Source organism: Desmodus rotundus, chromosome 3, assembly GCF_022682495.2.
Source record: "Desmodus rotundus isolate HL8 chromosome 3, HLdesRot8A.1, whole genome shotgun sequence".
Classification (NCBI taxonomy): domain Eukaryota; kingdom Metazoa; phylum Chordata; class Mammalia; order Chiroptera; family Phyllostomidae; genus Desmodus; species Desmodus rotundus.
Window position 1 is genome coordinate 167,067,076 of NC_071389.1, and position 22,018 is coordinate 167,089,093.

Here is a 22,018-nt window from a genome sequence, read left to right on the forward strand (position 1 = left end):
TAGTCCCATGTTGCAGTTCGTGCCATCGAAAAATAATTCGGTACCATTGACCAGATTGTTACGAGTCTCCTGAATTTACAGCTCAAATAAACTTTTATGTCTGTGGGGCAGAGGGTGGCTTTTGTCTTTGGCCTGGATCCAGTCACACAGAGTGGGAACATCACAATATGTCACAATATGTCATCATTAGAAGCACCATCCAAACGGCTCCCACTTAGCGAAGTCACATCTGCTTTATGTCTGTTTGTTCAAGGATAAAAGGAAAGGGCCGGAGCACCAGGCCTCTTTTAGGTTCCCACGTTTTCATCCAGCAGGCAAGGAGCTCAGAGGTCTGTTGTTCATCACTCCTGGCTAACATCAAAGCGCCCCCATTCTGGCAAGGCCGTTGCTAGTCTGGGGGCGGGGTAGGCCTCTTTGACCCTTGAGAACATTTATAAAGTTGTTACCTGGGAAATCTTCCTCTCCCTCACAGGACATTTTATCTGAAAAAAGTGGCTCCTACCATCGTTTGCCTGGCTTTTAACAGAACACTTCTGACAATGTAAATGAGTAACATTTTCCTTGCAACAGTATTTTCCTCCATACTCACATTTTATTCACTCATTTATTCACGTGTGTGTATTGATTCATTCAGGAAACCTTCACCGGGCACCTACTAAAAGCCAGGCGTTTAATCAGGTGGTGGTATACTGTGAAGGGAAAGGGAGGAGGGTAACAAAGCATGCTGGTTGGAAAGGGGTCGCCTGTTCACGGTGACAGGGAAGGCCTCACTGGTATTTGAGCAGAGGCCTGAGGCAGGGGAGAGAGCCTGACTATGCAGAAACCTTGGAGGAAAGGAGAAGGCAAGGGGCACATCAAGGTCAAAGGCCCTGAAGTAGGTTGTATTAGATAAGTGCCCGGGCTACCAGAGCTGGAGGGGTGGTCGAGGTGGAGCTGGCGAGTGGCCTGGGGGTAGTAGGTGAAGAGGAGGTCGGGGAGGAGCCCAGCTCTTGGAGGGTTTGAGCAGAAGCTGGCAGGACCTAACTTACCTTTAGACCCCCCGCCCCCACCCCAGATATGGAGAATCAGCAGCCAGGGGACCAGGGGCAGAAACAGGGAGACGCTATTGCTGTAGCCAGGGGAGAAATTATGGTGATTTGGATCAGGCCAGTGAGTTGGTAAGAAATCAGGTTGTAGATACATTTTCACAGGAGAGCCCACAGGGGTTTTATTATTCCTTTGGACATACGATAACAAGAGATGGGAGTCAAAGATGGCTCTGAGGTTTTTAATCCAGGCAACTAGAGAGGTGGAATTGCTTCACTGAGCGCATGCCATGTGCTGGACACTGTTCTGTGGAGTTTACATGAACACAGTAAAGTTGTGAATTTCAGTGGTTACAAAATCATCACAGGATGTAAAGTGCGGCATAGGAAACGTAGTTAGTAATATTGTAATAACTATGGATGGTGCCTGGCAGGGCACTGGAAGTGTTGGGGAGAGCGCTATGACAGTCTAATGCTGCCCACCCGAAACTAATACAAAATAATATTGAATGTAAGTTGTAATTGGAAAGTGAAATAAAAAAATAAGGTGATCAGAGGAAGAAAAACATTGTGAATACTGTTTTTAAAATTAAGGTTTTTATTGCAATATAATTCATATACCTTGAAATTCATCCTTTAAAGTGCATAATTCAGTAGGGTTTTAATGTATTCAAAAGTTTTGTGACCATCACCACTCTTTAATTCCAGAACTTGTTCATCACCCCAAAGTGATCCCGTCATGAGCAGCCACTTCCCGTCCCCCTCCTCCTCCTACCGCTGGCAGCCACTAATCCACTTTCTACCCACGTGGGTTTATCTGTCCGGGACATTTCATACAAGTGGAAACATACAACAAGACTTTTTGTAACTGGCTTCTGTCACTTAGCATAATGTTTGCAAGGTTTATCCATGCCATACCATGAATTAGTAAATCTTTACTTTTTATGGCTGAATTTTATTCCATTGTGTGGATACATTATTATTTATCCTCAGTTGGTAGAAATTTGGCTTGTTTCCAATTTTTGGCCATTATGAATAATGTTATATATGTTCATGTGTAGGACCTATGAGCATTCATGGATGTATGCTTTTAATTCTCTTGGTTATATAGCTAGATGTGAGAACTACATATTATTTTGTGGCTGGTTTCTTGTGTTCAACATAATGTCTGTGTAATTCATTGATGGTGTATGTAGCAGCATTTCATTCTTTTTCACTACTTTTAGGATTCTGTTCCATGACCACATCGCAGCTTATCTATTATTCATTCTCTGATGGATGGACAGTTTGGAGCTATGATGAGTAATACTGCTTTGAACATTCTTTATGTGCCCTTTGCTGGGTCCAAGCCCTCATTTCTGTCGGGTACATACACAGAAGTGGGCCTGCTGTGTCATTCTTCTTCTTCATCTGCCTCTCCACATTGTGTAGACACGCTTGTAGTTCACATTGGCGCAGGGCACTCCCTTGGCTTCCTGCAGACCCGCTCCCAGAGCTCTTCACTGCCTGGGCGAGCATTTGGGAATGACTCTTCTTTCTGTTCCTTTTAAAGCAGCTGGGACCAGTCCTCTCCTTCCTGCCGTACTTTTTCTTCTGCTCATTAATGTAGCAGAGTTTGACTCACGGCTGCCTATGACTCACTGTGTTTGTATACTTACAGACTTGAGAGCCTAAGATGATTATAATGGTGCACTCCCTTATAGTAGGGTCCTACAGGTTTCTGAGGGGTCTACCTGCTTCTCAGAACCTGATAAAAGCTTACAGGCCGACTGATAGAAAATGCACCTGTGAAAACACACACACACACACACACACAATTTTTCTAACACTTCCAGGGGATTTGTGGACCTCTATAAATCCCATCTAGTCATGGATTCATGGTTCCCAGATTAAGAACTTTTTCTATTTTTTAATGCCTTAAAAAATCAATACTCTTCAATCTTCCCTGACTCTTTAAGATCTTCTGCTCCAAGCTGTCCCTGTCAGCTGATGTAGACATGTGCACGGCCATATATGCATAGATATAATACTGACTAATATGGAGACCCTGGCTGAGGTGGCAAAAGAGGAAAGAATTACTAGCGCTTCTGGTACTCGGAAAAGTCATTGTAATTGTTGTGGACTCCTCATTGTTTTCAGTTCTAGCATTTGAGAATTTGTCTGATTGTATCCTTCATTACTTCTGTGAAACTGTCTTAGTAGAGAGGAAAAGGGATTACGGTTGAGCTGGACCCTCCCAGGCTGAGACAGCCTCGCCTTGGCTGCTGGGACAGCTGGCATCTGAGTGGGAGGTGCACGCCTTCGTCTCCCTCCCTCACAGGAGCCTCACCCTCCTCGGCCCTGTTCAGCTTCCTGTCTCACATTTTCTTCATGGGTGAATTAGTGGGTGCTATGCCATCGTTGAGTTAGAACATGTGTGGACTAAATGAAGTAGACAATTAAACAGTCCCTAATAAAGGAGATCTTTTTCTTAAGATAAATGAAATTTTTTGTTTAAAATGTTTGGGTTTAAAACTTTTATAAAAATGCTAAAAAATACAAAATGGAAGTCCTTTTCCCTCTTCGGCGATGCGCATGGGTATTCCTCTGGGATAACCACCGCCGAGAGTTTGTGTTCCCAGAATTTCTGTCGAGCACAGAGAAGCGTGGTGGAGGTTTGCAACACTGCGTCTGCGACACGAGGATCACAGCGTACGATGTGTGCAGCCTGCGTCTTCTGCCTCGCAGGGCGGCACAGCTCTGCTTCTGTTTGCGCTGTATTTGTGCTTATTTACCTTTCCTTTTCTTGTCTCTTTTTTTTTAAATAACAGCATCAGAACCTTTATTCATATGTATTATTTTGCATTTCCCAGGAGGCGCATCCTAGCGTCTCTAACAACATTCACCAAGGTGGCTCTCTAAAATATTTTATGAGTACTGCTAGAGTAGTTAGGTAGTAAACAGGTAATTCCTTAAATCCTGCCTCCTTGTCTTTCTTTTTAAATGCTTATTCTCCTTTACCTACTCGTTTTTAGAGTAATGAGTGGCTCCCCTAACCTCCGAAGATGACCAGTAAGTATTTTCTATAATTAGGAACTCAAGGATTGTAATGTATTTGACGTGCGTTCCCACTCCAGTCATTAATGTTGACGCTCAGACAGTGTCATCTGTGTAAAGAGGGACCCTCTGCGGTCCTTTGATGCGACTCAGTAGTCTGTGTTGGCTTCTTCACTTTCAGGTCTGACGGGGGATTCCAGGCTATTCTTTATTCCAAGTTAATACTACATTGTGGATTAGGCTCCTTTTTTATTTTGTGCTGTGTTTAGGAAAATTTGCCTCACTAGGTTTAACCAGATCTACCTGCTTCGCTCATGGGTGTGGCTTATCAGTCAGGCAGCTGGCATTTTTGAGAGCTGCCCTGCGCAGGGCAGCCAGCTGGAGCCTGCTGTGCAGCAACCAAGTCACCCAGTCAGTCTCCTTCCTCCCGTGCCAAGTAAACCACAGCCCAAACAACAAGGGCAAATCCTTGCTCTGTCTTCAGAGTGTATCTTTAATTTTAAGAATGTTTATGGGAAGCCTTTGATCCTTAGAAAAGTCAGCAGTATTTCTATGTACAATATACAAATTAGGGCCATATACAAATATAGTAATGCATTTTTCAGTTTTATTGTTTTCCAGTAATTTATATACAACAAAATGCACTCGTTTTGCTCAGTTCAGAGAGTTTTGGTAAATGTATACAGTGGTGCAACAACTCTACAATCACACTTCCGTTACCCTAAGACGTTTCTTCTTGCTCCGTTGCGGTCAGGCCTTGTTCCCACCTCATGTCCAGGCAACCACGGACTTTCTTTTAGTTGATAGAGTTTTACCTTTTCTAGAATTTCAAATGAATGGCATCACATAAGATATAGTCTTTTGCGTCTGGCTTCTTTCACTTGGTGTGGTGGTTTTGAGATTCCTCCATGGATAGTATTCCACTGTTCAGACACACTCCCACCCTTAGAGTCGGGCTGCCCTCCCCCGCCCCACCCCACTGCTTTGGCTATTAGGAATGATGCTGATACGCATATCTGCATACAGGGCTTGGTGTGGACATATGTTTGCATTCTCTTGAGTATGCCTTGGAATGCAATTGCTGGATCATATAGTAAATCTATGTGTAACTTTTCAAGAAATTACCAAAACGGTTTGAAAGTAGCTGAACCATTTTGCATTGGTACCTTGAATGAGTGAGTGTGTGTATGTACCATATATGAGAGTTCCAGTTGCTCTATACCTCACCAACACATGGTATTGTTATTCTTATAAACGTTAGCCTTTCTGGTGGGTGTGTAGTTGTATGTAATTGTGGTTTTAATTTGCATCTCCTTATGATGAATAATGTTAAGCATCATTTCGTGTGCTTGTTCATCTTCTATATATTACCTTAGTGATGTGTCTGTTCATATTTTACTGGGGGTTGTATGAGTTACTTAATTGGTTGGTAAGAGTACTTTTTATATTCTGGATTCACACCTTCTGTTAGGTATGTTTTGCTTTTGCAACTTAATTTTCAGTAGAGTCTTTTAAGGAAATGTCCTATTCATCTATATTTTTATTTGAAATAAAAAAGATATAAGCTTATCCAAAGAAAATAATGATTCACTTTAAGCACAATTTTATGATCCTGTAAGGGAGAGAAAGGAAAAATGTTCAGAGATGAGATAAAGGAAATATTGGAGAAAGTGAAAAGGAGAAGGTAAAGAAAATGATTAGGAAAACAAAGGAGATAAAACAGAAAAGACAGATAGAATGAAGAGAGGGCCTAAGAACTGGAGGAAGAGAATATCAAACAAATCTAAAGTCATGGAGAAAAAAGAGAAGAACAGGTTGGAAAGAGGACAAAAAAATACAGGGAGAAGAAAATGCCACAACTGTTTCTTAGAGTTCCCGTGTCCTGTGTCAGCTACTCTTATCTCTGCTCCCAGTTTTCTACTTTGATATCCAGCCTGCTTTCTGGAAGTCCTCTCTTTCCTCCCACTCCCCAGTTTCCCAGCCTTTTACTGCTCTGTCTTTCAAACTTCAAAGTAGCTGGCTTGCATGGGTCCTTCCATCTTTAGAGTATAAAAGCGCAGACTTTGAAGTTGGTTGGGTTTGAATCCTCGCTCTGCCACTTGCTAACTCTGACCCTGGGCAGAACCTAACTTTCCAGCTCCAGCTTCACCATCTGTAAAGTGAGAATAATAATGGCATTTGTCTCACATTTTTCTACGAAAATTAAAGAATTCTTGGGAAGCTCTTATCACGGTATCTGACCATTCAGCATTAGCAGCTGTTAGTGTGTATTTGTGTGCAGTGTGTGTTTGTGTGGGGGTTGGGGAGACGTGTGTTGTGATTTTTCTGCTCATCTTCTTTTAATCCGGGAGTATTTTATCAAATCAAAATACTTAAGTGAGAAATTATCACAACCACCATCATGCTTCTGAAGCTGTGAGATGTAAACACAACTGTGTTGTTCATCTGGAATGTAGAGTTGGAAGTAATAATAATGAGTATTTATGGAGCGCTTTTACTGAGTATTTTAACCTAGTACTTGCAGCTATTTAGTTAGTAGAAGACTTTTGCAGGGTCCAGGGGTAAGATTTCCTGGTCTGTCGGATAGTGAGACACCAGACCAAGCCATAGTGTGATAAATACAGCTGAGCAGGTGAGAGGGCTGAGTGTTCCATCAGCAAACGCAGGGCACGAGCTCTACCCTGCGTGCCAGTCCCCTCTGCCACGATTCCCATTATGAAAGAGCAGGTGGTATTTGGAAGGGACCTCCTCCCAATGCGAGATCCCTCCCGCAGCTTTTCTCATCCGCCGCTGCCTGCACACTGTTGTCAAAGTTTACTTGCCTCTGATTACTGTGTATTTTTTGGACTTCTCCGATGGCTGGCAAAATTTTCCTTACATTGAACAAAATTTTGCGTTGATTTTGCGTCAACATAGAAAAAAGTTTCTTCCCTGTTTCGTATGTAGATCTTCAACCGTATAAAGTGAGATTACGCCTACTCTGCTTTCTCTGTCAGGGAGCATCTCCTGGTTCCCACTCTTGTGGCTTTCTGTGTTTAGCGTGCTGTCCCGTTTGCCTAATTTCAGACACAGCCTACTTTGTCAGGGTGCCACTCTACATGTGCCACCCGTGACTGAGCCTGATATTCTGGGTGTGTGTAACTGGATGTGTCCTTGCTTCCGCGGGCTGCGAGGCCATTCTTGTACTAATCAGGCTATGATGGCTGCCTCGGCTTTTCAGCTTTCACATCACAGGATTCATTTGTTATATTTGGGGTGACCGTATACTTTGTCATCCAAAGCAGGACACTTTTGAGAATGAAAGAGGGCACCATAACTAGGCTCAGGTAACAGACATGACCCAAAGTTGTCCTGGGCACACAGGGATATATGGTCAATTTAATTGTATTAAGTTGAACTCAAGCCTAAAGTATAGCTTCCCCCTGGCCCTTTTAATATTAGCTGTTAGTAGCCCTGGTGCTCCCCTCTATCAAGTACATGGGCCGGGTTGATTTTTTCTGAATGTAAATGCAGAACTTTGTATTTAAGCTTGTTTAAAGTTTAATTGCACTGTTTGTCCTGTAGAGATTATTGAAAATCTAGATTTCTGTATGTTGAATTCACTAATTCTCCCTAGTCTGTGTCATCTGAAAATTTGACAAACAACTTTCCTGCCTATTCTTGCCAGAGGTGGGTATTCTGAAAGGTCCCTTCCCCAGATCTGCAGCACCTCTGCACCTCACCCTCAGGGAGGGATCCGGCTTCATCTCCAGGGGTAAACTGAGAACAGAGGTCTTAGTGTGTTCCGCTCTCAGGTATTTGCATTTTAATAGGAGACAAAGCAGACTGTAAAGCCTTTCAGAGAAGAAAGAGTAGGTATCTAACATTGTTTCCCAGGTAACTGGGCAGGAGTCTTCTTCAGCAGACTCTGATCATCTTTCCTGAATGCAGATAATAGGTCCTGAATGTAAAGTTATGTGTGGACGTGTTAGCTAATAAAAGAGAGCATCTGAGAGACGCTACAGTAAAGGTAGAGGTCAGTCAGAGTGTGAATAAAAAGACATTTTTAAAAGGGTATCTTCCTGTTCTATTGTAATTGCTTACATAAAATTTTTATGGTTCAATTACTAAAATTATAGTTTTGGTGATTTCAAATGTCATCAATAGAGCAAAAAAAATTTCACATGGTCATCTGTTTCCTCTCCCCTTACCCACAGGATCTTTCTTTCTCTCTCTTTTTGTTATTTTTTTAAAAAAAATTTCCCTTGCCTTTAACTGTAACCTGTGTACATGTGTAGTCCTCAGAAATAATGACTTTCAAACACTTTTTATTGCAACACTCAGTAAGAAATACTTTACATTGTAGTCCAGCTTGTCTGTACACACACATGCACACATCAGAAACAAGTTTCTTGAAAGACTACTTGCTACTTGTAGTGTTCTCTATTTTCCTTCTTTTCCATCCCCATCCCCTCCCCGTCCTGTCCCATCCCCTCCCCATCCCATCCCTATCCCATCCCATCCCCTCCCCTCCCATCCATCCCCTCCCATCCCATCCCATCCCCTCCCATCCCCTCCCATTCCATCCCATCCCCTCCCATCCCATCCCATCCCCTCCCATCCCATCCCCTCCCATCCCATCCCCTCCCATCCCATCCCATCCCCTCCCATCTCATCCCCTCCCCTCCCCTCCCATCCCCTCCCATCCCCTTCCCTCCCCCTCCCATCCCCATCCCAGTCCCATCTCATCCCATCCCCATCCCATCCCATCCCATCCCATCCCCATCTCATCCCCATCCCATCCCATCCCATCCCATCCCCCTTCCCATCCCCTCCCCCTCCCATCCCATCCTATCCCCCTCCCCTCCCCTCCCATCACATCCCATCCCCATCCCCATCCCACTCCATTCAAAAAAAGGCTGACTGGGACCAAATGCATTGGTATCCAACCTGGTGTGCACAATTACAGTTTATGAAACACTGCTCTAAAGTTATTGTCCATTGATTACTAAATGATCTGTAGAATGCTTTCTGGTGGTAGTCATCGATAGAAAGCTAGTCTCATTTGGGCATAAATCCACAATAATGATGTTTAGGATTCCATGATCAATTTTGTTCTTATGGATAAATCTCTGCTCATGGAGGAGCTAGCACAATAAACTGATTTTGTTTTTAGGTCTCTTATATGAAACTACTAATTCACTCACTAGACAATGCACAGCAAGTAATTCTTCAATCTAAGTATCTCTGTTACATCACTATAATGGCATAAAATAGCCTGTGAGAGACTTAAAAAAAAATTGAAGCTGGGAGTTTTTTATTGCCATGCCAAAATGAGTTTAAAAAGGTCCTTTCAAGAAAGCCTATTTTTATAAAGTTAATTTACCTGAATTAACAGTTTAATTGTCCAGCTATTCAAAAATTATCACTTTCCCCGTGGAGGACTTGAAGCAGTGAAGCTCCCTGCATAAGTGTTTCTAGCTTGCTGCTTCCGTTGGGTCACTGTTACAGATGTTCACATTGTTACAGATGTTCACATTGTTACAGATGTTCAGGCAGTTTCTTTTCGTACATTTTCTGGGTCCTTGTACAAGTTCATTCAGCATGTCTGGGAGTACGAAACCAGACACAGGGAGACCAGCATGTTAGGCGTTTTAATTTCAGTTCTGTGTTTTCAAGTTTTAATTGGAGAAATATCGAATGTCTTTTGTTAAATTGTGAAGATAAGGCTTTGGATTATCTTCAAAAGTCTTGATTTGGATTAAGACTTCAGGGAAAAGTATTCTGAGGTTCTCTTTCCTCATGTTAAAACTAATACTTACCTCAAAGAGTTTTTAGAAGAATTAAATGAGGTAATATACACAGAAATATATACTTATAAATAAAAATGCCAATGAAATAGTACTTAAAATAAACTATTATATATGTGTTATCTATGTATGTGTGTATATAGATATACATACATTTGGATATATATAAATTCATTTCCGTTTCTTTCCTTTTGGACCTGATATTTGTGTAATGGGGTTTATAGACTTGCATTTTGATTTCTGAATTAGTTTGTGTATTACACTTTTTTGATTATCTGTGTTAATATGACATCTTGATAATGGGAAATTAAATAAAAAATTATACATTATGATATTTTGATAGAAATTCCGCTTATGTCTAGTGGAATGGTTGCTTAATGCCGATTAAACCTTAAAAAGAATGAAAATTAGCCTCAATGCCTTTGAATTTTATTTTTTGTTCCCACCTCAAATGAAGCAGCAAAATAAAGTTTCATTTGTTTTTGAGTATTTACCCATTAATGTATGAATCAGGTAGTTAATGTTTGAGACTGAGATTTTATAATATTCCTGTTGATGTCTCAACATTTATTTAATTATATAGGCACATGTGGCATATTTCCCATGAAAAAATGTTCATTAGCTTCGTCTGAAGTATTACAACTGTGGAGGTATATGTACCTTGATAGCATTTCCCTAGAGGTTGTGTTATGCTGGAAGACTGTGTTAGAAAGGAGACCAAGGCCAGTCTGTTTCTCAGTGCCTGTACTTGCTAAATACATTGATAAGTGCTTGAATAAATGTCTTACCAAGTCAGTCTTTAATCGACTGAAATCACATCAATTGTGAAGAAAGAGGAAGCCTCAGTGTTTGGTAATAAAATGGTATTTTTTGAGGCGATCCCGTTATGGTAATCACGGTGAAGATGAAGTGGAGATGCCCGATGGACGCTGTCTCAGGGTGTTTAAGGCCGTCGCACAGAAGCCAGATTAGATTTGGTCTAAATGACCATGGGGCATATATGTACATAGAATTATGAGCAGTATTTCAAATGAGACAGATTTTGCGTCCATACGACATGCCTGTTCACACATGGCGCCCCTGCACAGCAGCAGAACTTTGAATTGTATTCAGAGGCCCTTCAGTTCAAATTTCTTACCAACTCTGTGAACTTAAGAAAAGCCTCAGGTTCTTTCTCTGGAACATGAAGACACAATCCTGGCTAACTCTTCAGGTTGTTGTGAAGATCAGACAATCTTTATTATCGAAGGGTGGTGCTCTTCACAGTTTGCACGGTGCTCCATGGTCGGAAACTCTACTGAGCGAACCAGGTGGTGTTAGCATCTCTACCCCGCAGAGGCCAGGCCAGGCAGTCGCTTGTCAGGGCATTCCAGCATCCTGTGCGTGGCTCAGCTTGTTCCTACCAATAATTTATTTTAATCTAGAGATTTGATCATGAAGGACCGAGGCACCTCACTCAGCTCAGATTTTATCGGAAACTCCTTCAAGTTCTAACATTTTAGTAGTCTTTAACTACAAAAGCCCATTTTTCTCCTTCTTCAATAGTCCAAGTAAAAAGCCAGTGAAATAGCTGGCTTTTGCCTAGAGGAAGTTATCCTTCAGTCTTCATGGCTGCCCATCCATGGGTTGTGATATGTTTTAATGTTTCCTAACACCTGCAATACATTCTCTTTGGCTTTTGTAACATTCTAGAGGACTGTTTCCCTGTTTCAGTGCCCCCCTTTGCCTGCCTTAGGCTGTCATCAAAGGAGGTAGAAGATTAGTTAGAAATTTCTATGTTTAAGGAAAATATATTCCTTTTTAACATCTTAGCAAAAAGGGCTTTATAGAAACACTCTGCTTCAGCGTGTGTTTCTTAGAAAAACTGAAACACAGAGCTCCAGTTATATCTCAGGCTAGTGAATGTGTATTCCTCTCCCTGACCAACTCAGAATTCTAATTTCCCCTCGTCTGCCTGACCCTGACCCTCCCGAAACCCTTGCCCTCCGGGGAGTGTTCTTACCACTTTCTATTTTATTATTGGGAAGGTCCCATTGTCTTCCTTGAACTCTGCTGCATCCTGTTTGTATCACAAAGAGAAAAGCTCCTGCCCCTTCTCTCCCCACCTTTCTCCACGTGGGGATAATAAAGCCCTTGGCAACCACTACCCTGTAATCAGTATGAGGTAATTTTATAGGCTCCCATGAAAGAGCCATTTGTTAAGTGCCCACTTTGTGACTGGCATTTGCTGATGGTTTTGTATGTCTTGCCTCATTTAAATCTTAGGAGGGAGGAGAAATGAAACAGAAAGTGTTCCTTCCACCATTACCAAAGGAAGTGGCTGGCCCGGGGTAACGTGAACTTGACATATGATAGCCTCAAATGGAGTTCTACAGACTGTTTTGGGGTGCAGAACCCGCCTTAGATACAGATGTTTTAGCAAGTGTTTGTATATGTACAAAGCAAAAACATTTCAGAGCTAACTAGACGGGTATTGTGAGTGGAGGTGTAGACTGGTTTCCTGCCAGATTTACACGGGATCATGTGGGGAGGTTCACAGCGATCCGGGACATGGATTTCGTGCTCCCCGCCATTTGAACGACTTTCGTGTTTCTTCACTCCGCTGGCATTCGTCAGCAGGCTGCAGAGGCTGCAGAGGCTGCTGCGTCTTTCAGTTTAACGTGAACCTTCCGTGGGGATGAATTTCCTTCCACAGTTGTAGAAAGAAAAGTGTTCTAATTCTAAGGCATTATTCTTATACTGCGTGGCACATTATGTTGGGTGAATGTAGCGTGTTTTGTCAGATTTCTAACATTTTTGAACTTCTGTAATTTTGCAAAATTCTTGGTCCCAGGTCTTCAGGTTAAACTTTTCAAAATATTTAACTCAAATTAGTTCCTTTAATTTGTGCTTTTGGTGTTTCCTCTATGAGGCCAGTGTTTCCTTTTTGTTTATTCTTTGAGTCTTACAATGCTGAAGAGATTGTTGTTACCTAATTAACAAGTGACACTGGGCTGATTTCTGAGTAGAAAACCCCTTGAAACCTATTGGTCAGTGGTGTACCTAGCTCTAATGTTAGAGAAGGAGCAGGCCAAGGGACAGGGAGCTGGGGAAGGAGAATGGACCAGGGCGGACAGCTCTGAGACAGCTGGATTCCCACTTGCCGGAAAATGTGGGAGGCTTGTCCAGGGCTCCACCCATGCTGGTGCTAGCGGTTGTGTCTGCATATTTTTAAAAGATATTTCAAGGTAATGGAGCTTGCATCCGTTGCTCTCGCCATGCCATTTAAAGGTATTCAAGAATTTTATACAAAACACATTGCGGCATCTTAAGCCAATGGGGTATGTGAATTGGGTACTTTTGGTTTGTGTTCAAGTTTAATCTGACAACGCTACCTTGTGTTGTTCTTTTTTTTTTTTGCTGAGAGCTTTGCAAGGGTTTAGTTATCTCTTAATCTTAGTGAGCCATTGCCGAACAAATGAAGCAACATTAATAATAGAATCTTACATTTATAATAGGGCTTTAAAGTTCATCGAGTGCTTTCGCACAGGCTATCTTTCGTGCATATCTCGGGAGCCCTGTGCATTAGGCATGCAGGTGTTATTGACACTTTTATTACACAATAAATTGAGAATCAGATAAAATATATTACCAGCTCCAGACTAGTTGATTTTTTCCCTACGAGGCAGAGAGACTTACTCACACACACACGCACACACGCACACCCATCCCCACCACCTCCATCAACTGAAGCGATTTTACAGAAGTCTGTGTGCTCTGTGTCCGCACCCCCACCCTGCCCCGTCAACCCAGGTAGTCCCGCAGTCGCAGTTCCCGAGCAGAAACAGGTTGGTTATTTACTGTAATGTGAAATGAGATGCCACCCGTGGGAGGCTGCTGACAGGGACCATAAAACTAAGGCGCTGCAAACAGAGAGGGCTTTTGAAACCTAAGGCTTTGTATTTCAGACAGAGTGGGTGGAAGCTTGTTCATCTGGCCATCTTCACTGCCCCTCTCCCTCACCTTTGCGCACCCACATCTAACAGAGTATTAAGCCGGTGGATTCTGATGTTTTCTTTGAGGTCTCCAGGTACCATACAGCCCCATTTCAGGTCCTCACCGTCTCTCAGCACGCTGGCTTTGTGCCAGTCTTTTCGCCATTTTGCTCACATCACCTTTCCTGTGGTGTAAGAGTTTAAAACGCTTTATAAGTTTGATGTTTTCCATGGGATGAAGCCCATACTCCCTAGCCTAGCACATAGCCCTCTGCCCACCCTGACTTCTGCAAACCCCTCCATTTTCATCTCACAGTCCGGACCACAGTGTCCCCGAAGAGTTAGTGGATCCCTCAGCATTTCCCTCCTCTGCCTTGGTGTCCCCTTGGCTCTGTTTGGAATGTTCCTCCCCTCTGAGCATTTTAACCCCCTTGGCAATGTGTTGAATTAGTATTAGTACCTTAAAACTTGGCTTGTGTGTTCTCCGTTGGAAAACTTTCTGGCCTTCCCTTGTGAAGTGGGCCACAGGCATCTCTGTGTCCTACAGCACCTGTCCATAATTCCATTGTGAAACTTTAACACATGGTGGGTGCCTGCCTCCCCCACTAGACTGTGAGCTCTCTAAGGAGAGGGTCTGAGTCCAGAAGCACAACCTGGCCAGTAAGCCTGGGTTGGCTGAGTGTGTGGCTTTGTCTCACCATAACTCCAGCATCAGCACTCAGGATCATGGCACACCCACCTTCCTTCCTAGCTACCCAAAGATGCCACCAATCAGGAGTGCTACTGGGGTGGGTTAGAATTTAGGAAAAACATTTCGTCTGTCAAAGGAGCATTTCCTAAGGAACGCAATTAGAAATTTGAACTAATGGAGAGCCTAATTTTTCTCTTTTCTTTTCATACATGGAGGTCACAAGTGTAGACTGCAGATGAGTGTTCATTGCTACTTAAAAATTTGTGTTTTTGCTGCACTGAAACAATGTAGAGTTTGGTTACTTGCCTAATACAGGGTAGTCAGAAACAGTTTGCATTAAATTGGGCGCACTCTTTTGGGGATAACTGTAAACAACCTCTGTATCTGTGCTTGAAAAAATTTGTATAGTGTCTTTGTAGCTGCTAATATATAGGAAATAACTTCTAGGGCTTATAAGATATGTTGCCAGGGTCTAGTTATTTGCTTTTCATACACGTGTGCCGAGCTGTGGTTCTTGTATCACATTGTGTTGTATTTGTGATGGTCTCTCACCCTCCTTTTAGCAGTAAGAAAGTGTCTGTTTTCTGCTGCTATATAAAATACTTAGACAGCTACTCATACATTTTAAACCATAAAGTAATAATTCGTTTTCTATAGCCTTATGTATGTATGTGGTGGAGGGTCAATTAATGGAATTTGTATTTATAATTATAAACTAAAGAAAAAAGTCATTATTTCTTCTAAATTTTAAAAGTTCCTTTAAAAATTGTCATACTTTTTGATTGTTTATGCCATTCTAACAATAAATAAGTGGGATTTGAAAAGAGATCAAGTCCATCATTTAATTTTATAATTACTTTTAACAGAGAATAATAGAATGAGCTTGTATAGTATCGTCAAGATTGTGGCTAAAATGGATATTAGACTTGATAGAATTTTATTTTTGTTGGCACATCTTTGAAAAATGAGAATGATCATAAATATTAACACTGCAACCAAAAGAAATTTGTTGTATTGAATTCATAAATTTTTTTGTGAGAAAATTAAAATAATATTTGGGTTTTCTATATCATTACTCCTTTGTAAAAGAATATTGGGAATTGACCTTTGTTCTGGATTGTAATCCACTCCACAGACATGCAAAATCATTAATTATAGAAGAATTTTTTAGTCAAGCTTCCATTTTCCTCATTAAAATGAAAAATATCTTTTGTGTTCTTGACTTAGTGATATCACTAACTGTATTATTCCACTATGATATCCTATCTTGATATTGAGTAGTAGAGTTAGGACTATAATCTTGGTTTACTTTTTGTTTGTTTGTTTGTTTTTGCTTTTTCCCCCCTTATAACGTACTGTGTCTCAGATTTTCATACTATATTCACCCAGGTATGTGGAAACTTGGGGAATGAATGACCAAAAGGTAATTGCTGTAACTGCTCTGATTGTTTCTATTTTCTACCTCACTTTGCTGTCAAAGATACATATCATGAATAAGTAATTGATTATGCAGGGTCAGATAAGGCAATGAAAGTCACCAATGTCATTCTATTTAATTTTTGAGACCAGATACTCCATTAAAATTAAAAGGTGCTTCTAATATAGTGGTTACCTTGTTTAGATTTCTTTATAAATTATGCTAGCTAAGTATGCTTGGAGGAACTTACAGTAATGAAGAATGGAATATTTTCACAGTCTAAAAAGATATTTCAAAAAGGATGTTATAAAGGGAATTTAAGAGTTGGCTGGAGGATGGTCTAGATGACTTTTAAATGTCCTTTATTCTTGGGGATGCCAAGATTCCAGTGCTAGGCTAAAGGAAAGTCTAAGAAATACTGGTTCCCTTAGTTACAGTGTTTTCTTTGTTGTTTTGTTATAGACTGCCTCTTCAAGGTGTGTCCTATGAATCGATATTCTGCCCAGAAACAATATTGGAAAGCTAAGCAAGCCAAACAAGGGAACCACACAGAGGCAGCCTTGCTGAAGAAATTACAGGTGAGAGCCGGGTTTCTGTTCATCTGGCTTAGGCTAGGCCAGGTACAGCAATAACAGATCTATTTCCTAGCCTCCTGATTTCCCTCAATACACAGAGATTTAGAATCGTTGTAGCAACACACTGGAACTGGGAGAGACTTTTTAAGTTATGGGGTGTGACTACTGATTTCCTGGTGTGTAGGTAATGCATTCCTGCTGCTATTTTTTAGGGTGTGTCAGGCTAATTCAGAGATTCACATCAGTCTGTTCAGAATCTCTATGGGAATATCAAATCCAGTTATATTTTACTTGGCATAGTAAGTACTTAATTTTTTTTTGAGAGACTGGTAAAAGAAATAAAACCCGGTGTTTCTAACTTGGGCTGAGTGTAAATTTGATAGAACTTAATTTGTGTCATTAAAATTTCTGTTACTTTCAGAATTAGAACTGTTTTGAGACTTTTGAAGTTCATCTACCATCCTGGTTGGTTTCTCTAGCAATATTCCTTCTGAAAGTAATTATGACACCAGAGAGCCTAGTACTTTTCTGAAATTTCCAATATAAAAGCATCCCAAGATATTTGTTAGCATTAAATTGAGAGAATTATCACATTATATTATAATCATGTATTTAATTATTGTCCTCCCCCCGCCTCCCTCCCTCGCCCCCTGCAAGCACCAAGAGTAAAGCAACCAACCTATTTTATTCATGGTATATTCTTTATTCTCTTTGTTCCTAAAAATAAACACCCTTATTTCTTTGTCAATTATTACATTCTGTTTACTATGTTTCTACACTGAATATTTGCTAATCATTTTATAGCATGCTGCAGAACTGGAACAAAAACAAAATGAATCGGAAAATAAGAAACTTCTGGGAGAAATCGTGAAATACAGTAATGTTATTCAAGTAAGTGTTGATTTACTTTTCCTTACAAGTGGTGACTGTTTTATGGACAGTTTGCAAATGGCATTACAATTTTGGGGTACGATAATTTGTTCTTTGGTGGTAATTATGGATGTTGTGGTGTTTCCAGTTAATGTTCAGCACACTGTTCCATGTGTTTGGGAGTAAGTCTGTTGTGTGCACACGAAGAAGGGAGCTTCTCTAGACGTATGCACAAGTTATTACATCCAAAGGAAGAAAACGGGGGAACAATTTCTAAAGGCCTGTAACAAAACAGTCCTTTGGGATTAATGGGACTAACGGCCCTTTATCTTTTCATTTCGTAGAGAGAGGAAAGTTTTTAAATTGCACTTTTAGGTGGAAATCGTCCTTGACTTGTTATTAGAAGCTCTATTTCAATTAGTGTGCGCACTGATTTTATCTCAGCTGCATTCCTTTCCTGTGTTTCACTCAGATCCTTTAGCTTTTTTATTTGGTAATGTGTTAATATATGCCCCACCTTGTTCCAAAAAGACTGTGTAAAGCATTTTCAGAAATACTCACTACAGAACAAAATAAAATAGAAATAAATAAGGCAGGTGGGTCAAAGGGAAAATAATGGTTAAACAAATATGGTGAGGTCAGGCGTGAGGCATGTGGCTTGGTAAACTTTGGCTCAACGCCTTTTTGTTGCCCGCTTAGCTGTAAGGGAGGCGTAATATCTTACAGCGTCTGCATCGGCGGTCCGTAAAGCAGACCTAAGTCAGAGGTCTAGAAGCACAAACATTCCTGGGAAGAAGACCATGGAGGTATTTCTAAAAGAGCTCTCATAAAGAAGACACTGTTTAGTATAGTAAATAGCAGCCTTAACAACTTCCTTACGGTAAATACTATAATGAGGCACTTCATAGAGCTGTTTTAAAAATACTATCCTCGGTGTGTTGCTATTGCAATGGCAAAATTCCAGAGCACACGGCCATCAAAGCAGTTCTGTGACGGGACAAGCTGAGGGCACCTTGGTCTGTAGGTCCCCGAATCTGTGAGTTAGTCTGATGACAGATCATGTAATGCCTGGGGCATTGACAAGTACGTCCCTTGGACAATCCTCCATAAATAGAGTTTCTCTTAACCACGTTTTGATTACTGCTAAGTGCCAGCAAGTAGAACTTATGTTTCTTGTCAGAAACCTGCGTGCACATGTTTGCATGGCAGGGGCGGAGGCCTGGGCTCCGTGTACCTTGGCGGACCCCATGGCGGAGGGGTGTTGGCCTGGGAGGCCTTTCACTGGTTTATGGTAAAATGAGACCAAGGATATTATAACGAGTTTTTCAAAAAGCTGATTTCCTTTTTTCAATTCAAGAATTGTCCTTTATTTTGAGATATTTCCGTCCTTATATTGTGAGTATTAAAATCACCATTCATTTTTGAAATGATTGTGATAATAGAGAGGAAGGTTATCTGTTTTAGTTTTTCTGCTCAGTAAAATAATGTTTTGGAAAAATTTGTCCATGGAATGAAAAAAAAATCCCAGAAACGGTGCCTCTCCACTCATCTGAGAAGGGGCAGGCTCAGCATCCTCTTGTAGAAGTTGTGCAGAGGAAGAAAGGCTAGGGCTGCCTGTGGGCAGGGGTGGTAATCAGTACTAAGAGGGTCAGTCCATCATTTTAGTTTGGTGGTTTTTCTTTAGTATATTCTGTTTTTGTAGCTGTGCAGGTTTGGGGGAACTTCCAGGTCGCCTCTGGGAAGCCTGGTTTTATTCTTCTATTTATAAATAGATCAAAATCAGTCAGAGATGTCCTCTCGTTTTCCTCATGTGCCCACTCCATTAGGAAGCAGAATTGGGGGTGCAGGGGAGATGGCATCCAAAGAAGTCAACTTGCAAAGTTAATGAGTTTGGAGTTTGAAAAGAGCTTTGTTTAATCTCTACCCTAAGCCATGCTTTGTGGGCACATGATACATGTATTAATGTATGTACATGTTTAGCAGAGGGGATCCAACAATAAGGTGCATGTCTTGTCCCTGCAGCTACTGCATATAAAAAGCAACAAGTATCTGACCGTCAACAAGAGGTTGCCCGCTTTACTGGAGAAGAATGCCATGCGCGTGTCCTTGGATGCTGCAGGAAATGAAGGGTCTTGGTTTTATATCCATCCCTTCTGGAAGCTGAGAAGTGAGGGTGACAATGTATGTAAATTCAAAATTAAGAGAAAAACTATGCATTCATAAAGACAATAAATAATTCTTATTAATTGAGAGAACCCATAAAATAAAAAGGAAATAGATTTTTCAGTCTTTTACATTTTATTTTTATATTAATATCTCTAATAGGTTAAAAGCATTTATTTGTAGTAGAAATTGTGCTCAGGAATTATAAAAAGAGAAAATTCAAATTAACTTAGTATCATTTTCCAGCTAGAATTTGTGTCAGAAAACTTAAGTAACCTTAGCAGTGGCTGAGCCTTAGCAGAGAGAGGTAGAGTTTGCTTCTCTGCCTAGTCAGGAGGCATCAGGGCTGGAAGAAAAAAGGCCTTTGCTTAGAAGATGGTGTCTACTCATTCGAGTGAATAGAGTAACACAGTGAATCATGACTGTTTCATTTACTGGCTCTACGGTCCATTGTTTACAGTCTGTACATCTTCACAGATGTATAAATATGAGGAGCTATAGATTGACACCTGCTCGCTGATGACATTTAACACATGTTGTGGAATATGTGCATATTGTGTCGTGTATATTTTGGCAGTTGCTAAAATATTTTCTGCTACTTTAGAGAGTAAATAAAAAAGCATGTGAAATAATTCACTAGGGTTCCTAGTAAGATATGTTTGTGTATCTATCACCTGTAATAAAGTAGCAGGTGATAGACCGTAGCACAGGGGAGATGCTCAGGAAATGCTGGTTGATAGTGAATACTGCATAACTTTCCTAAATAGAATACCTTGCAAATATTGGGGCAGGTGATCCAGAAAAATAGTGCAGGTTTTACAAAATGAGCAGTATAAAGTCAGAACAGTAGAAAAGTATAATCATTCTGATAGTTTTCTCAATTACGTTTTAAGTGTGTTGGATAGTACTTATCTTAGAAATGTCTTTTATGGTGGATCTGTTTTTCCAGTGAAGTTTGAAGTGCAAAGTCTATTCCGCAGGATGCACACGTCATGGTATAATGTGTTAATAAATTATCTGGCGACACCCTCCTTAGGTAAGGCCTGGGTGAGGCATGGCATGCAGGAATGTTCTGCACTGTAAGTCTTGTGTTGATCCCTCAAGAAAAAAGTCTTCCTTTTTTCCCTTTTGGCGTCAAGTGATGTGTGCTGTGAGCATGATACGTGTTTTAATGTCAGTAGGTAGTTAATTACAATCAACTCTCGATTACCCAGGGACTGATTATGTTTAGGAACAGCCTATGTCTTTGATGCCCTTTCTTGTGAAGCTTATTCCCCTCTCCAGCGCCCCACTGAGCAGTGTCCAGTCTGTAGGAGGTTAATGAAAATTAAACATCAAAACACACAAAACCTGAGCTCAAGCTCTGAAGGAACCCCATGAAATGATTGGATAAATTGGGCCGTTAGATTAGCTGTAGGTTTATTAATGCATTCTATCCTGTTTATTTATTTATTCCATCTCTTCCTTTCCCTGCTCCCACATCCCTTTATAGGGTCAACAGAGAGTTGAATGTAATGAACTATTTCAAGTAATTAGTGGTCTTGGGGAAATAAAAACAAACTGCCACCCAAACACTCCATCTTAATTAAAATGGACATTGTAATTGTTAGGTGCAATAGAAATTCTTCTTACATAGATGTGCTCCATAAAGCATGGCTAAAACAACCTTCCACATTGCTCTTTGCTGAAATGGCTCACTGTTGTTGCTCACCGCTGTGTAGCTTTTGTATGTGATTAAGGATGCTGTGAAAGCCTAAGTTCAACCACAGCTCTGTATTTGCCACATAAATAATTGTATTGTGTGCTCACTTTCTTCCCTAGCAACAGGAGGCATTTTTTTTTCCCCAAAGCCTACTGTGTTTTATTGGAGGCAAATGCAAAGACTATCACCTCATAACAAGTGGTTTAATATTTACTGATTTCCTTTAAAAGCATATTAAACTAAGAGGAGAAAATTGCAAGGTTCAAAGGACCTTTAAAATGATATGTTGTTATTTAGCAATTACTTTCAGGTTGCAAGTATCCAACAAGATGTTTGGTGGCTGAAATGAAATGGAAGAATGAGTCTGGGGAGAAAAATGCTTATATCTTCAAAAATCAATGGTTCCTACCATTTGTCATATGTCTTAAAGAATTGTGGGATAGTTTTTTGGGGAAAATAGATTCGTGGATTCCTCCACTTTCAGCTGTATAGAAGCTCTGGCTTGCTGTCACGGGGGACAGCCTTGAGCAGAGTACATAAATATTTTATTTTCGTTTATCTTCCCATGATCGAGTAGTTAATTTTTCATTTTCAACTTTGATCTAAGAAGACATTAGTTCTTTACCGTGATGGTGGATTTTAAACGTGAGAAAAGGACAGGTTTCTTTCAATAAGGAGAAAAGTCCAACTCTTAGGGAAAGAGACTCTTCAAATGGCAAGTAGATTTTGCTGTTTTGCAAAACACTATGCCTTGGATTTATAGCAAAAGCAGGACT

At 40.8% G+C, this 22,018-nt stretch overlaps 1 protein-coding gene across 1 annotated transcript in view; it reads left to right on the top strand.

Annotated features, from left to right (window-relative positions):
• The window catches only part of ITPR2 (inositol 1,4,5-trisphosphate receptor type 2), a 431,766-nt gene that overhangs the window by 72,937 nt on the left and 336,811 nt on the right, over positions 1-22,018 (top strand). Inside the window, exons 3-5 of the mRNA XM_053921707.2 lie at positions 16,395-16,510; positions 17,312-17,398; positions 19,400-19,558. Coding sequence (XP_053777682.1) covers positions 16,395-16,510; positions 17,312-17,398; positions 19,400-19,558 — 362 coding nt within the window. The remainder of the gene's footprint in view (positions 1-16,394; positions 16,511-17,311; positions 17,399-19,399; positions 19,559-22,018) is intronic.